At 40.1% G+C, this 23,020-nt stretch overlaps 1 protein-coding gene across 6 annotated transcripts in view; it reads right to left on the bottom strand.

Moving 5' to 3' along the window:
- The window catches only part of LOC144053687 (serine/threonine-protein kinase WNK1-like), a 50,785-nt gene extending 43,796 nt beyond the window's left edge, over nt 1-6,989 (bottom strand). For 4 of the 6 annotated variants that reach the window (XM_077568396.1, XM_077568398.1, XM_077568397.1 and 1 more), the window contains exons 1-2: nt 6,790-6,989; nt 1,074-2,262 (exon numbers count right to left, since the gene is read on the bottom strand). In XM_077568396.1, the coding sequence (XP_077424522.1) occupies nt 1,074-1,847 (774 nt within the window). In that variant the 5' untranslated portion in view covers nt 1,848-2,262; nt 6,790-6,989. Of the gene's footprint in view, nt 1-1,073; nt 2,263-6,147; nt 6,329-6,438; nt 6,708-6,789 lie in introns of those variants that run through there. The other 2 variants (XM_077568393.1, XM_077568394.1) reach the window with 2 other exon arrangements.
- Between the last annotated feature and the right edge of the window lie 16,031 nt (nt 6,990-23,020).

Raw genomic sequence — 23,020 nt, forward strand, 5'->3', positions numbered from 1 at the left:
CATTGGATGAGAAGTGATTTACTACGCCACTTGTATAGTATGATGTAGTCGCTCTGCCACATTGAGTTGGAGTAGTTGCAAACATCTTTGTACCGATTTTCAGGTTAGTTATTTATTAGCATAGCATTTGGTTAGTTTATTTAGCATAGCTTGCTGTAGTATAGAAATTATTTAGATTGTTGTTTTCGCTGCTGCTGTCAATCACACCCAGACCACACCCAACCATCTCCTCGTTTGCAAGCCCAACAGTCCTCCAGGCAGCACTCCATTTGAGCGCTGTTTTCGAATATTAGTGAGGGGTGGAGCAAGAGTCTGATTTCCTGCTGAGTTGCACTTTAAGGTATTATGAACCACCCCACACGGTTCCCACCCTTCTAAACACTTGTTACACTTAACTCATTCAATGCCATCCACGAGTTAACTCATTTTTTATAATCCAACCGTTAAGTGCAATTTAGCGATTAAGCAATTATGAACCACGCTGCATGGCTCCCACCCTTCTACACACTCATTACACTTAACTAGGGCTGTCGCTATCAAATCCTTTTAAAATCGATTATTCTATCCATCGAATAATGAATAAAACAGAAACGCTGGTAATGTATACTGATTTTAAATCAGTTTTATCATAAACTTAACATTTTTAGATTGTAAATGATACAGGTGACTGATGTCCATAAATGTCATATTTCGCTAACAATATTTTTTAGTGCGTGCCACGTCATACATTACAGTACCATAGTTCCCCTCTCTGCCACAACCCCGCCAAGAAGCACCGCACCATTTACGCATTTCAACTACCTTTCGCTCCTGCGCGCCACAGACGCCACGGCACAGAAGCTTTGCAAGCAATCCCAAAACAAGTAGCTTTCTTGCTACAACACATTGGTGCGTTGTTCCATGTTTTATACACTGTACACAATATCGAAAGCACATTTTATGCAAGACTTACTATCCAATGGTTTCCCCCAGCGCTTTATAGGCCTGAGGGAAAGCTTTTCAAAAGCCCCCCTCCACCACATTCACCCCAATGAATGAATGGATAAAATTAATAAAACAATCCAATTTCTTACCTGCAGCTCACACCAAGCCACTTCTACTGTAGTTTCTGTATCCAAGCCCTTGTAGACCGTCTTGAAAGAGCCACGCCCAATTTCAATGTCAAACTTCAGGAAACGTCCATCTGGCGACGTTCCCACTGCTTTTGTTTCGGCCTCCTCAATGTCCTCCTGCACTTTCTTCTCTGCTTCCCTCTGCTCTGCCTCAGCACGAGCTTTGGCAGCATCTTTGTCCTCCTCATCGACGTCTCCTTCGTGCAGTACCTTTGAGTCGGCAGAGTTATCCGGCTCGCTTTGACTCAATTCTGGCAGCGACTGTCTCTCCACCACCAACTCATTGTCACAAACATCCTGTATGATCGACGCCTGTTTCGTAGGTACTACATCCACCTTGGCAATTTCCAGGTCTTTCCGCTCTCCCCTTTCCAGAGTCTCAGCGGACTCCTCTTTACGAGACACACTTTGTTCAACCTGAGTCGCACGTACGACGGCGGCCTGTTGCCGCTGCACCGGGACCTCTCGCAATTGGTTCCGCTGAGCGGCAGGTATAGGGATCCTGCTAGGCAAAGGGAGGGCCAACGCTGTGGCATTGCAGTCGCTGATCACACTGCGGCGGAAGAATCGGTGCTCGGGGTTGCCGCGGTCACGCTCCATGGTGTGATGCCGCCGCCTCACTTCAGCTGGACGGGATTCGTTGACCATCGAGTCCGAACCAGTGCTGGGACTGTTTCCACTCTTCGGAGGGGGAGCCAGGAACTTTACCATTTTGTCATCAGGCTTTTCGGACATTCCACACAAAAGAGTACGAGGAAGATTAGAACAGAAAAATTAAAATAAGGAGCATTCCATGTTGGCTAAGGATTTTTGTATAAAGCAGTATCTAAAAGTAAAAGAAAGAGGGGGGGGAAGTCTCAAATTTCCTTTTCTTGTCCGTCTTTATACACATAGTGCAGAGATTGGAGGAGGTGGATGGACGTTCTTTTGGAAAAGGTTTGAGCACCAATACAGGGCACAGAGTGCTGATGTTGGTATACCAAACTCTTTAAGTTTGCACCACCCATTCTGTAAGACACAGGCTGCAGCTTCTGTCAAGCATAAGGGCTCGCTGTTGAGGAAAAAACATGCACAGCACTCTTACAGATGCCCGGCCTCTGAGCAAAGGCCCACTGGTAAAATAATCCAAATTTGCTCTTGTCCAATTTCACTGCAAGAGAAAAAAAAACAATAATGCTTCAGATTAGCCAAAGAAAAACACAAAATGGAAACAAATGTACTTGAGTATTGGAATAGTATTTGGCGATGTTAAACATACTGTATGATATAAAACTAACCCAACATATTTTGAATTACAGTCATGTGTGTATTTAGCGGTAAAGTCACATAATGCTGAGGCGCTACTGTTGAACTCTTTGAACAGATCGTCATGTATTTTTGGGGCTTATGTTTGTCACAGAGAATGTGTCCAGTCTAATTAATGACTTAGATAATTAATGATTGAGATATGAGCAAGTTATTTATTTCACTTAAGTTTCAAATCCATCCTCAAAACCACCCTGCATTGCTTGTATTTGACAGTTGAACTTGAAACGCGTGTGGCGGTTAGCATAGCATCTAGCTTTGTTGTGAACCGATCATGGCAGATAAAAGCCTTCTCGGCGCAAATGGTTTTAAATTGCTACGCTAGCATGCATGCTAGGGTATCTGTTATCTTAAAAGCATGCTACCGTGTGTTTTGAAGATAGCGAATGTTTTACGCATGCGTGTGCCCAATAATATGGTGCGCCTTGTGTGTATGTTAAATACAGAAATAGCACACGTAATTGAGACCGTGCCATTTAACCCATTAAGGCCATAACCGCGCTTCTACCGTTACTGCCAGGAGCGCTCCAGCGCGCTTCTTTCTTTAAAGCCGAGAGAGCGGATTTGTCATTTTGTTTTGACCAATTCTTAATCTCTAAAACGATAAAATGCATCAGAATATACACGTGAGGGTGACGTGGGCCTCGTAGCATGTCCTGTTTATTCGAGCATTTATGGATGATGCAGATTCGCGGGAGTTATTAAATAAATGATGCGATAAACCAGATATTAAAGAAATCCGCCGATAATAATAGACATGCCACGTTGGTCCATCTATTGTGGTTGTGGCTCAAGTTGTGCCCAACTCCTCAACCCCTCCCCTCTGGTGGTGTTGCATATTTGTGATGTCATAATGCACACGACCTTGTGTTCACAGAAGATGTATCATGGTGGCATGGCAGTCGCCATTCTGGGCTTTCTTTTCTGTGTTGCATTTTTAAAACATGACTTGTTTTGGCAAACTCAAAATGAGTTACTGGTTGTCTTTGAAGCAGAAATATCAATAAAATGCTGCTTCATGGTTCTTTACACAATGTTTCAATGTATTTGTACACGTTAGGACTTGAAAGTATATTTGTATTTAAGTTAATTTTGCAAACAATTATCGACTTACGGTTATCGACATCGGCACTTCCTAAATTATTGGTTTATCGGTATCGGTTGGAAATAGCATTATCGTGCATCCCTAGTTTTATTAATTATGAATTACTTAATCTTTTTTTTAGGAATCATTACATTATTTATTCTCTTTTGTTACTTATTATTACAGCTATCTTTTGTTTTGCCAAGTGGTGTCGTGTTTGCGGTGATGAAGTGAGTTCTGGTGATGTGCTTTTGTCGTCATCCTCAAAATCGAAATATTTCAATCATTGACATTGCATCAGCAAAGAAAGCAAGTGATTTTCAACACTCAAGATTGGTGAATAATTTGTATATACATAGAGTATAGATTTGTGGAGAAAAAAAAATTCTGATGTGAGGTGGGGGCTGGGCGATATGGCCAAAGAATAAAATCTCGATTTTTACAAACATTAAGGACATTTACGATTTTAATTTCTAATAAACCCATCAAAAATTTATTTAAAGGTTTCATTGATTCAAAAATAATTCCTGTGCAAAATGTTCAGGCAACAATAATGTATATTGATTCTAAATTAGTTTTGACAAACTTAACATTCATAGTTTTTTTCTTAAATGCCACAATTAAGTAGTTGGTAACTATTGTAAAAATGTCTTTTGAAAAATGTAAAAATGTCCCATTCTAGCATTCTGCCACAAAAACATTTGAATGTAACACAACATAAGAACAAAAGCTTTTAAACATCCAAAAGACAAACTTCGATTTCACGTTTTAGAAAATTTTCAACGATTACATTTTTTAATATGACAATGTATTGAATTAATTTGATTTATTGCCCAGCCCTAATGTGAAGTATCGGCCAAAGGCAGCCGATATACAGGGCCAGTGTTGGTTCTGGCAGGTCCACCACAATTTGGCTCCTGATAGCCCGACAGGGCCACCACCCAAAAAGGCTCAACGCAGAACCCTGGGTACACATGTACAAGGATCCAATGCAATATCTTTATCTCAAAATCCGCCGTTACTGAGCCATAACAACATGAGGTTAATTAAAATAATGGCTGTGGTTGGAGTTGGCAACCCTGTAACTGCACTTTCACTCTTTGACTAGAGGCATATCATATCGCTTTAAAAATACCATCCATCCATCAATTCTTTTTTTTTTTTCCCATGCAAAACAACACTGGGAAGTATGCATGGTGACTTCTCAGTATTCAAATTTTTTGACATTCTGTTTTCAGGTGTTTTATAAGCTGGAAGCCCAAATGATGTAAAGATAAACAAATAAATACTTGAAATCACTTAAATTGTGGGCCCTGGATCTATAATCTATGAAAGTTTGTCTTTTTGAATGGAATTATGGAAATTATTTAACTTTTAAGGACATTCTAATTTTTTGACAAGCACCTGTATTTGCTTATAGTTAACGGCGAAAGGGCTTAACACGAGTGATACGGACCCTTTGAACTGGAAAACAAAAAAGCCAGAACAGCAGCCTGTATCCCGGAAAACTTGGAAGTCCGGTCAGGTCACTTAACGCAACGCACCACTGTATTTACTACAACAAATCAAACAAACAGGCAAGGAATCAGAATCATATTTATTGGCCAAGTATGTAAAAAGTAAACATATGAGAAATTTGTCTCCAGTGGTCTGACAAATACTTTGTATGTTTTTACATACTTGTCAATAAAGATGATTCTGATTCCTTGCCTCTAAGAGTGGAGAACAAGCAGCTATTAACAGCAAATAACATTATAATAAGTGGCTAGACATAAAAATAATACAACAGCTACACAGTAAGCACACACTTGTACACCTGAAAACGGTTACAGTTTACATCATCCAAGACAAAGAGCTTTTAATGTAACATGTTTATGATAAATTAATAGTCTATTAAATATTTATCAGCAATGTTTTCATTTTTTCTTTTCTTTTTTTAACAGCAGTTTACACATAATTTTCATATGTATGTTAACAAGCAGTTGTTCTGGCTTTATTGAACCGATTTAAAAACATAGCCTCTGCTATGTTATGTACTAACCAGCTCAGTTGGACAAGTGGCAAAGTGTCCGCCCTGAGACTGGGAGGGTGAGGGTTCAATCCCCGGCCGGGTTATACCAAAGACTATAAAAATGGGACCCATTTGCCTCCCTGCCTGACACTCAGCATTACGGGTTGGAATTAGGGAGTTAGATCACCACAGAACATCAAATGCAGCACTAGCTCCCTAATCTTGACCATTTGTCAAAACCCATTTTACTAGTAGACAGCTGCCACTAAATCGCCGGTTCAGATCGAGAAAACGTAACTATGTAATCGAGATTATCACATTAATTGCATTAATCGCATATGAACACAACGATAAGGCCGCACAGTCAGGGAAGGTAGGGGGACGTGTACTTGAAAATTTGTATCCGACACTGCATCCACCAAGCCCATTTTAGCCCGTAGTTTGGCACCCATTTAAAAATGCAGTCAATGACAATAAATTCGGCTAATTAAGTCATCCACAGCCTACCGTAATACAACACGAACCAGGCGGCATTGATGGCCGACCGCACATTTGAAACGCAGAATAATAAACAGTAGTGGCGTGTATAATACATTTTTTTTAAATGTATGTGGTAAAACTGCCATTTTACCTACTTGGCACGAGTTTTGTGTTCATACGTTTCCCCCGGGTCTTTTTGTGACGCCGAATGCACCTTGAGCGGCAACATTTTCAAAGGCACAAAGCAAAAAAGCAGAGACCGGCTCTTTGTTAGCTTCCGAGCTAGTTAGCTCCTAGGAGCTAATCCCGAACCCGGCGGCCTAACCAGTGAAACGTCACCTCGCGCATTTTACACAGGATGCCCTCCCGCTGTTTGCTTTCTCAGATAGCCTAGCCGTCGTACGAAAATCTAGTCTCAAAAAGATATAAAAAATAGATTGTGTTACCGTATCGAAGTCCATTTTCCATCCCTGAATGATTAACATGGTGCGCCAGGTACGTTCGGCCGGTGCAACGTTGGATGGAAAGATATACCAGGCGGACAGGGTGGCAGTGACAACCAGCGTCACTGACTTAGCTTAGCGTGCTAACCATTAGCTAGGCGGGTCTTGCAGATGGCCCTGAGAACTAAACGCTAGACCCGCCCCCCTTACCTCAATACAATTCAATGTAGTCTGTCTCTATTTAACAACAAAAACACTTGAATTTGTCACAGTCGCGCCGTTATATTTCTACAGAACACACTTAGCTAGTAACCGAGTTCGTCTTTATGAAGAGGTAAATAAACGGTGACCTACCTAGCATCCACAAAACAACTGAGTGACATTCAACGGAGTTGAAATACTACGCGCAGCGGAAGTGAGTACAATGAGTACATGGTCGGTATCCGAGTATTATCGACATTTAAGGATCCAATGTGCCGAAAAACAAGGGCATTTTGGGGGGTCCAAAAAAAATCCCCCAGCAACGCAGTTCCTTCGCATTGACGAAAAAACGGTCTTTTCTGTCTGCGCATGCGCAATTGTCCGATAACCTCATAACCACCGCGCTAGCATATTCGAATTTGAAACAAGATGAGTTACGTTACATCAAAACGCCTTCGTATGTCGTAAGTAACGGAACATTGTTTGACCGTTTCCATATGCTATATCGAAACAACTATTTTAGTTAGAAATAAGATCATACTTTTTCATAAGTAGTTTTCGTTTCAACAGATAAAAATCCATGCAAGCGGAATTAATTGCACATTGGAATTAATTGCACATTGGACTCACAGCAGAAAATACTGGGGGGACATTATCTTGTGAATTTAACTGACATTCATATCGTAATCGATCAAAATTAAGGGAGCGTGTATTTGTAGTTGAACACTACTCCCTGGTGGTGATGTTTGCGAAAACATGCTCCATGTTTCGCCAAAGGTCAATATAATAAAAACAATAATATATAACATGCAATAGCTGTGCTTCTCCAGCTTTTTACACCAAGCACCACCTCAAAATTATTTTTTTACCTTGATGGCGAATGCCATTGCAGCACTAAATAATGATTGTGGGTGTTCTGTATAGTTGCAAACACATATATGGTGCAATTTATTACATTAGTCAGGACAATACACAAGTCCTGTGTTCGTCGTACTAACATGTATCTGTAATTCTTTTTCAATTGTCTGATTTACTGGTTTTATTATTATTTTCTTTATATAATTGCTGGCACCTTGGGGACGACTCCATACCTTTATTTCATTATACTTGTGCAATGATAATAAAAATCCTTCTATTGTATTCTGTTCTATTCCATGACCAACATTAAAATATGGTAAATTTACATGGTGAGCCTGAATCAGGGGTTACTTTTTTTTTTTTTTTTTTTTTTACATAAGAGCTAGCTATATTAATTTTAGGGCCTACCCGTTTGAAACACTCTGAAATAGCAAATTTGCTCAAAGTATAAATTCCCTCTTCGTCATCGTTGCCCCATTGTTTTTCATGAACGGCTTAACTATGTGCTACAATACTGACCTTTGAACTGCACTAGTTGTTTTATTTATGGAAATGGAAAATGGATTTCAAATTGTATTGTCATTGCACATCACAAGTACAGAGCAACAAAAGTAATTTTTACGTTTATGGGATGAAACTGAATGCAGTTATCCCAAAAACGTTTAAAAAAAAAAATAAACAAAATGGACATAAGTGTGTGTGTGTATTTAAAAAAAAGTTGGGACACTATACAAATTTTGAGTAAAAACTGAATGCATTTATGTGGAAGTGCCAAATTTTAATATTTTATTCAGAATAGAACATAGAGAACAGGTCAAAAGTTTAAACTGAGAAAATGTATAATTTTAAGGGAAAACTATGTTGATTTTAAATTCCATGGTGTCAACAAATCTAAAAAAAAATTGGGACAAGGCCATTTTCACCACTGTGAGGCATCCCCTCTTCTGCAAACGTCTGGGGATCGAGGAGACAAGTTTCTCAAGTTTAGAAATAGGAATGCTCTCCCATTCTTGTCTAACACGCGTTAACTGTTCAACTGTCTTGGGCTTTCTTTGTTGCACCTTCCCCTTTATTATGCGCCAAATGTGCTCTATAAGTGAAAAAAGTGGACTGCAGGCTAGCCATTTCAATACCCGGATCCTTTTCCTACATATGTTGTAATTGGTGCTGCATATGGTCTGGCATTATCGTGTTGAGAAATGCAAGATCTTCTCTGAAAGTGATGATGCCTAGTTGGGAGCATATGTTGTTCTTGAATCTGAATATACCTTTCTGCATTGACGATGCCTTTCCAGATGAGGAAGCTGCCCATGCCACACACACTCATGCAACCCTATACGATCACAGATGCAGGCTTATTAAACTGAGTGCTGATAACAACTTGGGTTGTCCTTGTCCTCTTTAGTCAGTCTATCAACCTCGTGATGCTGCACACTAACGCCCATATATATGTCCACATCTACAAGATGTAAGCTCTGTACATATTAGTGCACACACACAAATAAAATTTGGTCTGGTCAGCTTTGCTAAAACCACTCAACCACTTTTCAATTTATTCAGTAGGTTGCTGAGCAATGAAAACCCCACTGGTGTCAATGTGTGTGTGCAAGTAAGAGAAAAATAGAGGTGGAAAAATGTCAATCTGTAGCAACAATTAAAAAAACAAAACAAACAAAAACAAACTAGTAATTGTACATATTTTTATCAATTACAGAGAACTTGGCCTTACTTTGTTGGTGCAAAGAAAGATAAATAAAAGTACTACACTTCATGCTGCAGCAATAAATTTATAATATTTGCATTTAAAAAAAAATATTTCTATAATTTACAGGTCGTATATCTAGTAGTAGTGGTGATGGTTCGAGCTGGCAGCGAACCGGATGGCTGCCCAAAAACATCCCTTTCACCGGCGACCGCTGGACCACTGGATGCTGCGGCAGAGCTGGAGTCAGCCAGCCGTCTTCCTGTAGCTGTTTGTCACAAATGAGCTGTGTTGTGGAATTTTCAGCAATTCGGTAAGATAAATGAAACAGTCTGGAAAACAGTTTATCTTTTGGATTTCTTTATATTTGAAGCTTCATATATACACAAGTCTAACAGAGCAGTCTACAAGAAGAAATGGTCTGTAAGAGAGTGCGCAGTAAGAATCACGGGAAGATTCTTTATGCTGCGTAGTTAGGAATTTGGGAGGAAAAGAGAGGGTCAACTAGGCAAGACGAGCAAGCTTATCAGTCAAGGTCACTTTGATATTGCTTCAAGTACAAGAAATGAAAAGCCCATTGTTAAAGAAAATACAGGTATCCACAATACAGTATAAAGTCATGTTAATACGTGCTAAATAATTATTTTCCTTAAAATGCAGTTTTTTCAGAGGACAGGCCTACCTTAACAATACGCCAAAAAAAAATAGAATAGGGGGGGAACGAAACCCAATATATACAAGTCTAATAAAGCAAAACCATAACACAAATAACAGGAGTAACAACCGGCAAAACAGGAACGGGGGAGAAAAAACATACATAGTGAAACAAACAATATATGTAAGGGAGAACCAAGGCCAATGATACCAGGATAACAACAATGGCCTCCCATACTTAGCAAACAAAACCATTATCGAAAAGGTCGTTAGGGAGCGGAAATGGGAAATCATAGTCTTCACAGGGGGGACAAAACTTGATTCGCAGCTATTGTGGATGCAATACATTTGGAATTTCACCTATTTAAACAGGGCAGCAAGTTAAACGGTACTAATGTATATCTAAATGAACATCTCATCAAAAGAAATGCAGATATTGCAATAAAAGCAAGATTCTTAAGGAAACAGGGAAAGCTGCAGTCAACATGGACACACAACTGTAAAGTATTTGTCAAATTGAATGGAAATCCAGAACAGGCTAAAGTATTATGCATCAGCAGTTTGGAGGAGCTAAATGAAATATAGAAAAGAAACTCCCGGCAAAGATGGGTTTATGGTTAGATGGGTATGTGATCTTTACAATGTTGCAAAATGTGGCTCAAACAAATAATGAAATGCATCATAACAAGGACTAACTCACAGCATCATGGACACAAATCATGACATAAATTGTCAAATCTATGACATGGAAACCGATTTTGTGCGGAACATACTCACAGAAGTGGAATGCAACTATTACTCTATCAAACAGTTTAATACAATGATAGGTAGGGTATCTGATAATGTATTTTCTACCATTCACTTCAATTGTCGAAGTCTTAACCACAAAACAACTATAATTAAAGAGTTTCTTCGTGATCTAGCACAGAAATTAAAAGTGATTGCATTGACGGAAACATGGTTAAAGGAAACTCAATTTAATAATGTATAGATTGAAGGATAGAACATGTACTATGTAAATAGATTAGATAAAACTGGTGGACATGTTGCTCTCTACATCGATACAAGCTTAAATTGCAAAATCATAGAACAGAAAAGTATGAGTATGTGATTAATTTGATGGAAGCACAAACCATAGAAATAATAAATAATAAAATTATATGGGATATATTAATCACTTGTGTATATAGACCGCCTGGGCCAGGAGCTGATTTATTTACTGATGGAATAATTAAAATGTTTGAAGATGTCACAAACAAATCAATAATCGTATGTAGTTATTTCAATATAGATTCGGGCAATACCGCAACCATACCTTCAAGAACTACATGGAAATTGCAGGTCTATGCCCCATGATATCACAACCTATCAGGATCACTACCCACAGTGCTTCAATCCTTGACAATATACAGAGCGTTTTCACGACATGTCATCAGCCGCGTCATCAACCCGGAAGCAACCATCTTGGAAATACTCTGTGTCTGCAATCTGCACCACAACAGACAACTTCGTTGAGAACAATGGTAAACTATTGCCATGTTTTTGGTTGTACAAACAGGTTAGACGGCGAAAAACATTTGGAATATTATTGTTTTCCAAAAGTTATTTTAAAAAAATAAAACTGGGTGATGAATGTTTGAAGTTGTCGGAGGAAAGGAGGCGTCTGTGGTTGGCAAAGCTCAACCAGGATCTACGAGGGAAAAATTTCGATAACATCCGAATTTGTTCGGTACACTTCTTGTCAGGTAAGTGAAATATTTATTGCTGTAGCATAAGGTCTCTAATGTAATGATAATTTTACGAGTAAAAACAGTTTTTTTCCCCCTCCACTTTGTATTCCAGGTAAAAAGTCTCATCTTTACCAAAAGGATAGTCCAGATTGGGTGCCATATGTTGGAATGACAGGGCAGCAAGGTATCTCAGTCAGCAAAGGAAAGGGGAATCGCGCTACAGGCGTCGTGTGAATCAAACACAGCAGAGACTGAGGGCTGAAGCTGTTGCTGCTGGTGCTGATGATGATTCTGCTGTTGCTGGTGATGCTGAGATTGATGAGCCCACCACCAGTGATTATTGCAGCTGTACAGAGACCCAAACTGAATTGACTGGTGATGTCAGTGTGGCTATGACCTCTGAATTTCAGAGACTTAGAACTGAAAACTTTGAATTGAGAGATGATGTTGCACGTTTGTCTACTTCCTATGACCAAAGTGCCTTTGTTGGTAAAGATGAAAAAGTTTTATTTTCCACTGGCCTACCTACATACCAGATAATGTTAGTTCTCTTCACATTCCTCAGTCACCACATCCCTGTAAATAAGTCACTTGACAAGTTTAAAGTATCACTGTTAGTCACACCCACCATAGTGGGGCAAAATTATTTTTATGCATTTGACCCATCCCCCGAGGGAGCGATGAGCAGCAGCAGGAGCCGCGCTCAGTAATCATTTGGTGATCTAACCCCCCAATTCCAACCCTTAATGCTGAGTGTCAAGCAGGGAGGCAACTGAGTCCTAGTTTTATAGTCTTTGGTATGACCCAGCCGGGGACTGTACCCACAACCTCCCAGTCTCAGGGTGGACACTCTACCACTTGGCCACTGAGCTGATTCTGACATTGATGCGTTATAGGCTTAATGTTTTCACAACCTTCTTGTCTTAATGCATTCAATGTATCAATAGCCACTACTTCAAGGATAGTGACCGATGTCATTGATGTCAAAAAAACATGCCAATGCAATTCAGGAAACATTTTGGGAAAAGATGTGCTGGTATTATTGATTGTTTTGAGATTTTTATTGCACGTCCTTCTAACCTTATAGCGAGGGCAGAAACAGGGTCTTTATACAAGCACCATAATACTGTTACATTTTTGATTGGTATTAGTCTTCAGGGCACAGTGTCCTTTATTTCAAATACATGTGGCTTTTTGGAAAAACTACTTCCAGGTGATCTTGTTCTAGCTGATCGTGGCTTCAAAGGAATACAAGACTTATGAAAAAACTAACCAGCTATTCTGTGAAATGGTTAATTTCAACTCTTCCCTGGAAAAAAAAAATTAAACGGCGGAAGGAAATGATAGTTGAATGGAAGTGGACGTGACCCGGAGCGACTTAGCAACTGTTATTTTACAACTGAAAAGTTTTTATTGCTAATAGAGCCATGGAATCTACTACTTCAACCAAAGTTCACCTGTCAGTCGAAGTTGCACATTTAGTCGGGACTCATAGAGCGCGATATTTACTGCAGTTAGTGATCGCTAGTTTGAAAACAGCCCCTTAACTACTGTTGCCTGCTGTTTTTACCAAGTTAAACAAATCACCGACTTTGCCGGAATTCACAGCGCACGTCATATATCATTATGTAATCAATGCCGTCTCTTCTCCTTACACCGGGGCTGATTCAAAAACTTGTCGCTGGCTGAGTCTCTGGGACGAGATGCTACGGTCACACCAGGGGACAATATACCCCGTAATGCAAAGGTAAAACTTGTTTATCATGCTAACTGACTTATTTTTATACAGTCTGTTCTATATTGAAACGCTGTGATGATGTTATGTTATTATGTTTACTAGCATGGAACAAATGACTATCGTAGTGGCAAGCTATGCAGTAATTTCATGAATATGTCTCCGGCTCCAGAGTGAAAAACTCCAAGCACAAAGACAAAATCCCCCATTATTAAACAGTCAAATGCACTGAATAGTTTTGAAGAAGGTACATTTTAAAACTAAGCTGTGTGTTTGTGCAGTTGGAGTGGACGGTAACTATCTGGCTCGTTAATGTGATTTGAAACACGCAATTTGACACCTCTGTTACAATCTTTGTTAGAGTGTATGTTTACTAGTAAAATGTTTGAACATTTATCTAATAATTACAACATTTATCTACTAACCTCGCAAAAAATGATCGCTGCAAATCCGTGAATACTTTGTGGGCTGCCAGTCCTTTCTGTTGATTGCTGCTATCAATCGACGTCGTTCGTCTTCATTAGTAAGTATGTGATAAAAAGCAACATTTGGTTTACTCCTTTGTCTATCTGTACAACCGACAGTACAGCAAGATATGACCATTTTATAAGATAATCGATTAAATAAAGGACTTTACGCTGTATGAGATTCAATGGTTACAATACAGGTAAGTGGCTCTTTTGCTGTCCAGCGTCCCGTAGGGGCGTTCCCATGGGGGCTGTGACATCACATGCAAAAGGTCAATAGCAAAGAAGCACTTCTTCAAAAGCAGTACAGTCACGGAGAACTTGCCAAAGATTTGTATCCAGCCAAAAGCCCGATGAAAGTGGCCGACTCATTCAGCCGGCCGGTGTCTCGACAAAATAGCATAACTGTTAAAGTAGCATACTTTGCACTTCTGTGCATGCGCTGTAGGAAACAGATAATGCGCAGTAAGAACAGGTTGGGTGTTTGGTTGAGTTTAGGGTGAGGCAACAGATAGAGTTTACTATAGGGGTATGCTGATCTGACGAGCTATGCTGATCTGACAGAACAGCGGCCTTTTCTTGCCCATTACGTCAGCAAACTCCCATTGAAATGAACGAAGGCGACTTTCGTTTACGCACTTAAAATGAGTTATAAGTCTTGTATCTCTTTAATATTCAGGCCACTTAAGGTTCTAGAATGGCCAATATACAGATTCCAGCCTTCACACGTTGAAAGTCACAGTTAGCTCCTGTTGACTTGGAAATAACAAGAAAAATTGCTCAAGTCAGGATTCATGTTGAACGTGTGATTGGCTGTGTGCCAGAAATACACTATTTTGGGAGGTACATTGCCAATTCAATGGATTTCTTGATGTGCAAAGATAAAGATGGTTATTGTACCATAGATAAGATTGGACTTGTCTGTTGTACTGGTGTGGACTCGGAAAATGTGGTGAGTTAACAAGTGTGCAGTCTCAAAGGCGAATGACAGCTTATGGATACCAGTCCCCCTTTTTTCCCCTCGCAGGAAGGGGAAGTGGCCATCCCATCAATACAGCATCACCTCCAGGTAGCGTGTGGCATTACCTCCGGAGAGCCCATCGGGTGTGGCGGGAGGCAAGAGCGGCACTTTCATGCACCGCTGACCGCAATCGACAGATCGCTAATCGTCGGCGGCGACCAGTTCCCGACTACCACCCGGGTCAGGAAGTGTGGCTCTCTTTCGGCAGTGCGTTTGCATTGTAGTCAATATACTTTGCGCGGACCGGAACGAAAATGCGTGGGGCAGCGCGGGGAACGCGTTTGGAGCGCTGGGTTGCCATGTGGCGCAGCGAAACCCGCACATTCGTGATGCAAATCTGCACACTCGCAACTTTTTCACTTCACCTCGCAGTAGCCAATCGTTTCGCGTACCGGCTATGTCACACACAGCGTCCTGTCTGTTCTCACCCTGAGCACAACAATACGGCCAGCCGGGACCGAATGGTAAGCAAAAAAGTAGCATACAAGTGCTGGTAAGTGTATTTAATTGCTGTTGAACTGTACCGAAGTAGCAGCAGTGTTTATCATCCATGCCAAAGCTATTTAGCGCAACTGCCGACCGCCGGGTTGCCACTAAAATAGCGGAAGTGCTATAACGTACCTCAAAAAGGGCACTACTGGAGAAAATAGTGCCTCGGCTGTATAGTCCCAGGAAAGAAGTTGAAGTAGTCGGCGGTGCTCTGTTTTTGTTGCCTCGCTAAAGTGATCTATGTTCACCGAGGGACATGCCTCCTGCTCTCCGGTGTGCGCGAATGCATGAATGAGCGGCAATCGTTCCCAAAAACTCTACGCGGTGAAACGCTATCGAAGGAAGCGTTTGAAATGTATCTTCTGCCCAGATTTAGTCATAACTGTTTTAATTTCCTCATTAGAGCTTTGTTCTGCGGATGTATTCTTGTGAGTGTTATCGCAATTTCTGCCAGGTGCAGTCATGACTGAATAACCTCCTCTATTCCTCAAATGGGCTTTGTTCGGTATCTGAATAGTGTCCTTGAATGTTATCGTGTGGGTCCGGTTAACTTTGTGAGCTGTTTACTGGAAACTGTGTGGTACCGCCCTTCAAGATAGTATAAGAATATTGTAAGTCCTCTGTCATCTTCGCACTTGTGAGAGGCTACAGCCATTGTCTGTAACTCACTTGTGCCCGGAATATTCTGTATAAAAGCTTTGAAGGAACTTTTCATCGATCTCCAGCCTGTATTCAGATAACCAACATTCTCACTGCCCGAAAGAAAACGAACACGCGGAGGAAAAGATCTACTCCACAACACGTTCCAGATCGCCTTTTCGGTTTTGGTGTGAATGCAGCATAAGATTGCATTAGCTTGTTTACGTCAATAGCTCCAATAAGGCCGTGCATCCGGGTTACTGCCGAGAACGTGACGTTAGTGAAAACACTATACACAAACATACAGTGCTGCCGCTACCCCTTTGGGTGCCCTAAGCTTAAAAGTGTGATGGTGTCCCCGATTATTATTTTTTTGGGCGGGGTGGGGGCATTTTTCATGCAATGAGAATCATTTGCATGTCTTAAAGACCCAACCCCAACTTTTTGTTGCGCCATGGACTGGTTCAAACAAGTTTTCGCAGACCAGCAATCTTTCGCAATTCACAAAAGATGAATACTTAGTAGTGGCTAAACTGCTAACAGTACATCGGCAGCCTGTGCACATTTTCCACATGTTGCTCCACTAGCTTGTTCTAATGATTCAACAGGATTGTTGTGTTAACTGTGTTTGAGTCCTTACCTTGCACAATGTCTTCATTTACTTCATGAGATACCACCAGAAAAACGACGGGGAAGAACGATCTTGTCAAAACTGTTTCATCTTGGGAAGATGATGCCAAGTCATGGCTGGTTTAGCTGCGCGTTTGGTCATTGTTTACTTCTTGTGTCTTTTTCTTTCTGTTTAGGTCTTCTACTTGCAAATCGCAGAACAGAAGGAAAACCTGCTCTGATTGGCTGATGTTAAGCACATTTCCATCGTATCTGATCACTCACTGATGCTCCCAGCTCCCCACTCCATGTCATTGTGGTATCACAGTTTTTAATCATGTAGCACAGAGCCCTATTTATATTGCCCTTTGGAAAGTAATCAAGAAGAGTGTGGGATATTTTGAGGCTGATTAGTATGCTTCGGAAAAAAAACTAATCTGAGCTTTATGAGAAATTTAGGTTGCCATGTGACTGTTCTGATTTTGGTGCATCTGACAGATTTTTGATCTGGGAAATAAATTCTAAAATGATTCCAAGTATCTCCCCTGCAATGTGCTCACGTAGTATTTATTTCTGTTTGATACGTTGAATTGGTTTTTTTTCTATGTATGTTTGAAATATCCAAATCTGGGAGTGAGAACTGTGGAAGTCATTGAATGCACCAAGAGTTTACTGCCGAATGTGAATGACGTGCTTGGTTTTCCTTTGCTTCTTTCCACGCATCTCTGAATCGTAGAATGTAAACACTTTTTTGTCTAAACCTTGTCTCCCTACCCACAGTTTAACAATCTGTACCCACAGTTTAGCAATCTGTTCCCACAGTTTAGTCATCTGTACCCACAGTTTAGTAATCTGTTCCTACAGTTTAGCAACCTCTACCCACAGTTTAGTAATCTTTTCCCAGTTTACCAAACTGTACCCACAGTTTACTAATCTGTACCCAAAGTTTAGCACGTCAATAACAAACCCAAGAAGAAAACTCAAATATATAGATACAAATTTGATTCATTTGAAACCTCAGATAGTGTTAAGTCTGAAACAGGCGAGAAACTCCATGCCATTGTGATTCTGTGTGTGTATGTGTGTGTGTGTTTTTTTTTAAATGTAGGCAACGAGGAAACCAAAACTAAAAACACTGCCATCTTCAGGCCAGAAAATGAAATTGCGGTTTAGGTTTTGATAATATAGGCTGATACACGGAAGCGCAACACTAGAGTCAACTTCAGCATCACTGCTCATTTAAGTAATCCATCGTTTGTAGATTACATAATTAATCCTCCCGTCAAAATTAACCAATTTCTCCCGTCAGACGAAGCGCTTGTGGAAGCTATACTGAATACTCAGTATAAATTTTCCGATATTGGAGGATCTATGGCGAGAGCCAGAGTGCTTCACAGCTTGTGTCAAAATGGTTTGGCAACACTAATATGGAGTGACGAGTTATTTTGAAAATTCACATCATTTCCATTTAGGTGAATTGCTTGTTGTGCGCTAATGGCGTAGACACCAACAATCAGATTTGTTAACCATTCATCTATTACAACAACTATCAGTGCTCATAAACCCAATCCCCATCACTTCAGTATCCATTAGCACAGTTCACATTACCTCAGTTTTCATGCAATTAATGCCATTAATTGCTATTATATTTCCTACAGTAGTGCTAATTTTCATAACATCACATTACCCACACAATTTTAATGAACTGATTAACTGCATGAGTGTAACACACAAATTTACGTTCAGCAACTTCAGCATATAAAAAAATATATATAAACAATACCCAAATTAATAATACACAAAACTAATGTTACAATTACAGATACATAAAAATACAAATTGGCAACTAAAGCATGTGTAATTGTTCTTAAACCAACACTGTCGCAAGACAGCAGAAAGGCAAAGTGGTTCAAATTACAGTTTTAATTTCGGCCACCAGGGGGGGTTTGTGTGCACATGGAGCCTCAAGAGCAGAACCTTTTTGTGAACCAATTTGATGGAAAGCTTTGAGTGTTCAAAAAACTTGATCTGCCCATCACTACCGTAGTCCTGCAGATTTAGGATGTTTCCCTGCTCCAACGCAGCTGATTACAATGAACAGGATCACTATCAGGCTTATGCAGAGCTTGATGATGAGCTGATCATATATCAGGTGTGTTGAAGAAGGGAAACCTGCAGGGCTCCAGCCTTCGAGGACCAAGTGTGCCCACCCCTGGACTAGACTGATTCGATCATTTCCCATTCATGCTGATGAACATGGATGATGCAGACTGTGCAAGAATGGCTACAAGCAAATGCAAAATACTTTTGTGCTTTACAAATGACAAAAATTGTTTCTTGCACTACCCTGCAAAGAAGTGACATTCAGACATGGCCTTCTCAATTAGGATTTGAGATGTCGGTGTAGCATTATTGGTATTATAGTTTGATGCAAGGGGATCAAAAGTTGTTGTTATTGTTATTATTGTAATTTTGTTCCTACTATTGTAATTTATTGTTTTCAATTTGTTACTCACCAAATTGTTTTTGTTGTTTTTCTGCCACTGTAAAGTATTTTGTAACATTGTTTTGGAACCTGTTATGCAAATATAGTTAGTGTTCATACCAAATTCAGTCTTCAACGTTTTTACCACACCGGGCCAATGTTATAAATCTGCAACATCCCAGAATGCATTATATGTGAAGGTTTAGCTAAAAAAAAAAAAAAAATCAGAATTGCATCCTACTACCCCATATGATAATTTTCCTCAAATAACATATATTTTTTAACCAGACTTCGTTTCCTTTTGAGCTGTTCATTTTTGGAACATAGTTAACTCGCTGTTTAGCTGTTGAAATTTCGGAGCGAGGACAGCATTGTAAAAGGACAATTCCAAATCACCAGAAGAAATTAATCCAATTTTTTATAACTATTATCGCAACCTATACTCAGAAACTAACAAGCCTAACCCTGAGCATATTGAGGCATTCTTCAGTAGCTTAAATATACCTGAGTTAACTACTGAATATAAAGATATGTTAGATGCATCACTTACTATAAGCGAGTTGTACAGTGCTCTAGATAGTATGCCTAATGGCAAAGCACCTGGCCCGGATGGTTATCCAGCTATATTTTTTAAGCACTTCTGGTTAATGCTTGCTCCACTATTCTTAAGAGTAGTAACAGAAATTCAAACTAATGGTTACATACGCCCATACATGAATACAGCAGCAATTAAACTTTTATTAAAGCCAGAAAAAGACCCCAACCTTCCTTCAAGTTACCGTCCGATTTCACTAATTAACACTGATATTAAAATTATCACTAAGGCTTTCACATCTAGACTAGAAACAGTAATCTCGACAATCATTCATAGCGACTAAACAGGCTTTATTAAAGATCGTCACTCTATTAATAATATTAGGAGGCTCTTTAACCTTATTAGCATGTCACAGCGGCATGATAAAAAGGCAGTTATTATATCATTGGATGCAGAAAAAGCTTTCGACAAAGTTAACTGGTCCTTCCTCTTTGCTGTTTTAAATAAATTTGGCTTTGGGAAGTCATTTATTCACTGGGTGTCAGTATTATATGATTCTCCTAAAGCTACAGTTACTACGAATGGGATTATATCTCAGAGTTTTACTCTACAGAGAGGCACAAGACAGGGATGCCCACTGTCCCCTTTATTATTTGCAATATTTATTGAGCCACTTGCATTAGCCATACGCCAGGAAAGAAGGATTCAAGGAATTCACTCTGGGGTAACAGAACATAAAATTAATCTATATGCCGATGATATTTTACTTTATTTAGAAAACCCGGCGATTTCGTTAGGGGAAGTATTTAACTTAATAACTAAATTCTCACAGTTGTCAGATTATTCTATTAACTGGACAAAATCAACACTTCTACCTATTACAGAAAATTAATGGAACCCTGCAAGCCAGGACCCACATTACTCATTTCCTATAGGTAATTTAAAATACTTAGGCATAAAAAATCTCACCTAAATTAACTGATTTAATTCATCTAAACTTTACTCCACTTCTGGATAGCATTTATAGTGACTTGGAGCGCTGGAATAATCTTCCTATTTCTCTAATAGGATGAATAGCCACCATTAAAATGAAAGTTTTACCCAAAATAAACTATTTTTTCTCAATGATTCCATTTAAACCTACGGCTAACTGGTTTCAGTTGTTGGAATTGGCCGTTACAAAATTTTACTGGAATAAAAAAGAAAAGCTAATCTTTGCTTCTTCTTTTTTATTCCAGTCTATCTACTCTTCAGAAAAGTAAATCCAAAGATGGTCTAGAGGCACCAAATTTTATGCACTACTATATAGCTAACCAGCTATAATATATCATTCTATGGACACAACCCAACAGAGATACTAACTGTTGGCTGGAACTAGAACAGAAGGATTGTAATAACCTGAGACTTCTAGATTTACTCTTTATTTCAACATCTATTAAGCGACATAATTGTTTTAAAAACCCAATGATTTCTGCCACCCTGACTGCCTGGTGGAAGGCACTAGAAATTACAAAAACCCAAGTGGAGCCCTGCGGGCTTTCTCCCCTATGGCATAACCCGACTATCAATTTAACAACCAATCATTTTATTTAGGTGTGTGGGAGCAGAAAGGAATTACACATCTCCACCATCTCTTCTCAGATAATATGTTTATTTCATATACATCCTTGCTCCAAAAATACTAAATAAAAAACTTTTTTTTTTTTTACATTATCTGCAAGTTAAAAGTATGATAAAGAAACAAATTTCAACACTTCGGGGTACGCTCCAACCGCCTGTTTAAGCAAAAGATATTACCAAGCTTTATCCGACAACAACAACAAACCTCTCAAAAATATATAAGTTACTTTCATATACTGATGAAATGTCTTTACCCATCTCGAAATGGGAGACAGATTTGTCTATAGCTCCGGAATCTGACTTTTGGATTCAAGTTTGTGAAAACGTATTGAAAATGACAAAACACACAAATTTACAACTTATCCAATATAAAATTATTCATAGAACATACATTACTCAATATATGATGAAGAAAATGGGACTCTCAGACTCCGACATTTGTCTCCAGTGTTTACAAAACACTACAGACACTTATTTTCATGCTTTATGGTTATGCACTCCGGTTATGTATTTCTGGACTAAAGTCTTAGAAAAACTTTCCGCTATCTTGGACTGTAGGATACATTTATCTCCAAACTGTGTTTGCTAGGTGACCTAAAAACAACTGACTTACCACATAAACAATTTCAATCTACACTTGTAGCCCTTACTATCGCAAAAAAAAAACAATTCTTGTTAACTGGAAAAATAAACAAACTCTGAATATCGACCAATGGTCTAACCTCCTCATAAATCACATTTTAATGGAAAAATATCTATATATAAATATATATAAAAATATCTCAAATAAAAAACAAATATCAAAATTTATAGAAACATGGCCTATGTATATAGAATATTTTAACCTAAATCTGGTTACTTAATTCTGCCTGTTAGCGAGAGCCACCACATCGCGATAACTTACATTGATGTTTCTGTATTTGGCAATTTGTAACTAATGGTTGTGTTTTTATAGTCAGGAAACCAGTTGCTGCCAACAGGATCGAGCAGACTACATCAAACGACACTTTAATCACCAACTCCTCAAGATTCACCTCCAATGGGCACTAAGGGTTAATATTCGGATTCACTGCATGCCAGTGGGTTAATTCTGTGTTGTGCCCACTCCGGTGGACCTCCTGGCACCTTGGGCGGGCCCCAGTATCCGGGGGGCGACCCTATCGCCCCGCTGGGCTGGTCCCATATGCCCGCCGGGGTCCCGGTGGGGGTTTGGTGGACGGTTGCGCTTCCTGCCCCCGCCCGGATGGGGGGCGCTGGTCGCTCCTCTTAACTCACTGCACTAGTTTTTCCACAATACACTTTGTTTATAGACATATAGGGCACATAACACACTTTGTGGGGGGGGGGGGTTAGGGTGGAGACACTGTCTTCGCCCTACAACTCCCAACTCGCCATTGGTTGGGGCAGACCGCAGTATAGAGTACTGCGGTCCCCTGTCCGTGTCCCCGCCGCGCCCCCCTTATTTATTTTTTTTAATGCACCACATACACTCACTGACATGCCTGGGAGGCGGGTGGATCGGAGCGTGGGGATATCATTTCCCTCTGCTCCGGTTCACCTGCTCCCAATTTTAATGCACCACACACACACTTGTATATACACTGGGTGGGGTCACATTCAAGGTGTAGGGGTAGAGTTCGCCAGCCGACTGGGTTGGGGTGGATGGGGGGCGGGGGCGTGGGGGGAGCGGGGGCTGTGGACTGGTGGGGTGCCTGGCAGGCCTGCAGTGCCCCGTCCTGCTGCGTTGGGTTGGGGGTGCGAGCCGTGTTGGCGTGGGGGGCGCTCCAGCGCCTGGGTTTGCTCTCCGGCCTGGGTTGTTCCTTGGCGCTGCCATGGCCTG

Source organism: Vanacampus margaritifer, chromosome 6, assembly GCF_051991255.1.
Source record: "Vanacampus margaritifer isolate UIUO_Vmar chromosome 6, RoL_Vmar_1.0, whole genome shotgun sequence".
NCBI lineage: Eukaryota > Metazoa > Chordata > Actinopteri > Syngnathiformes > Syngnathidae > Vanacampus > Vanacampus margaritifer.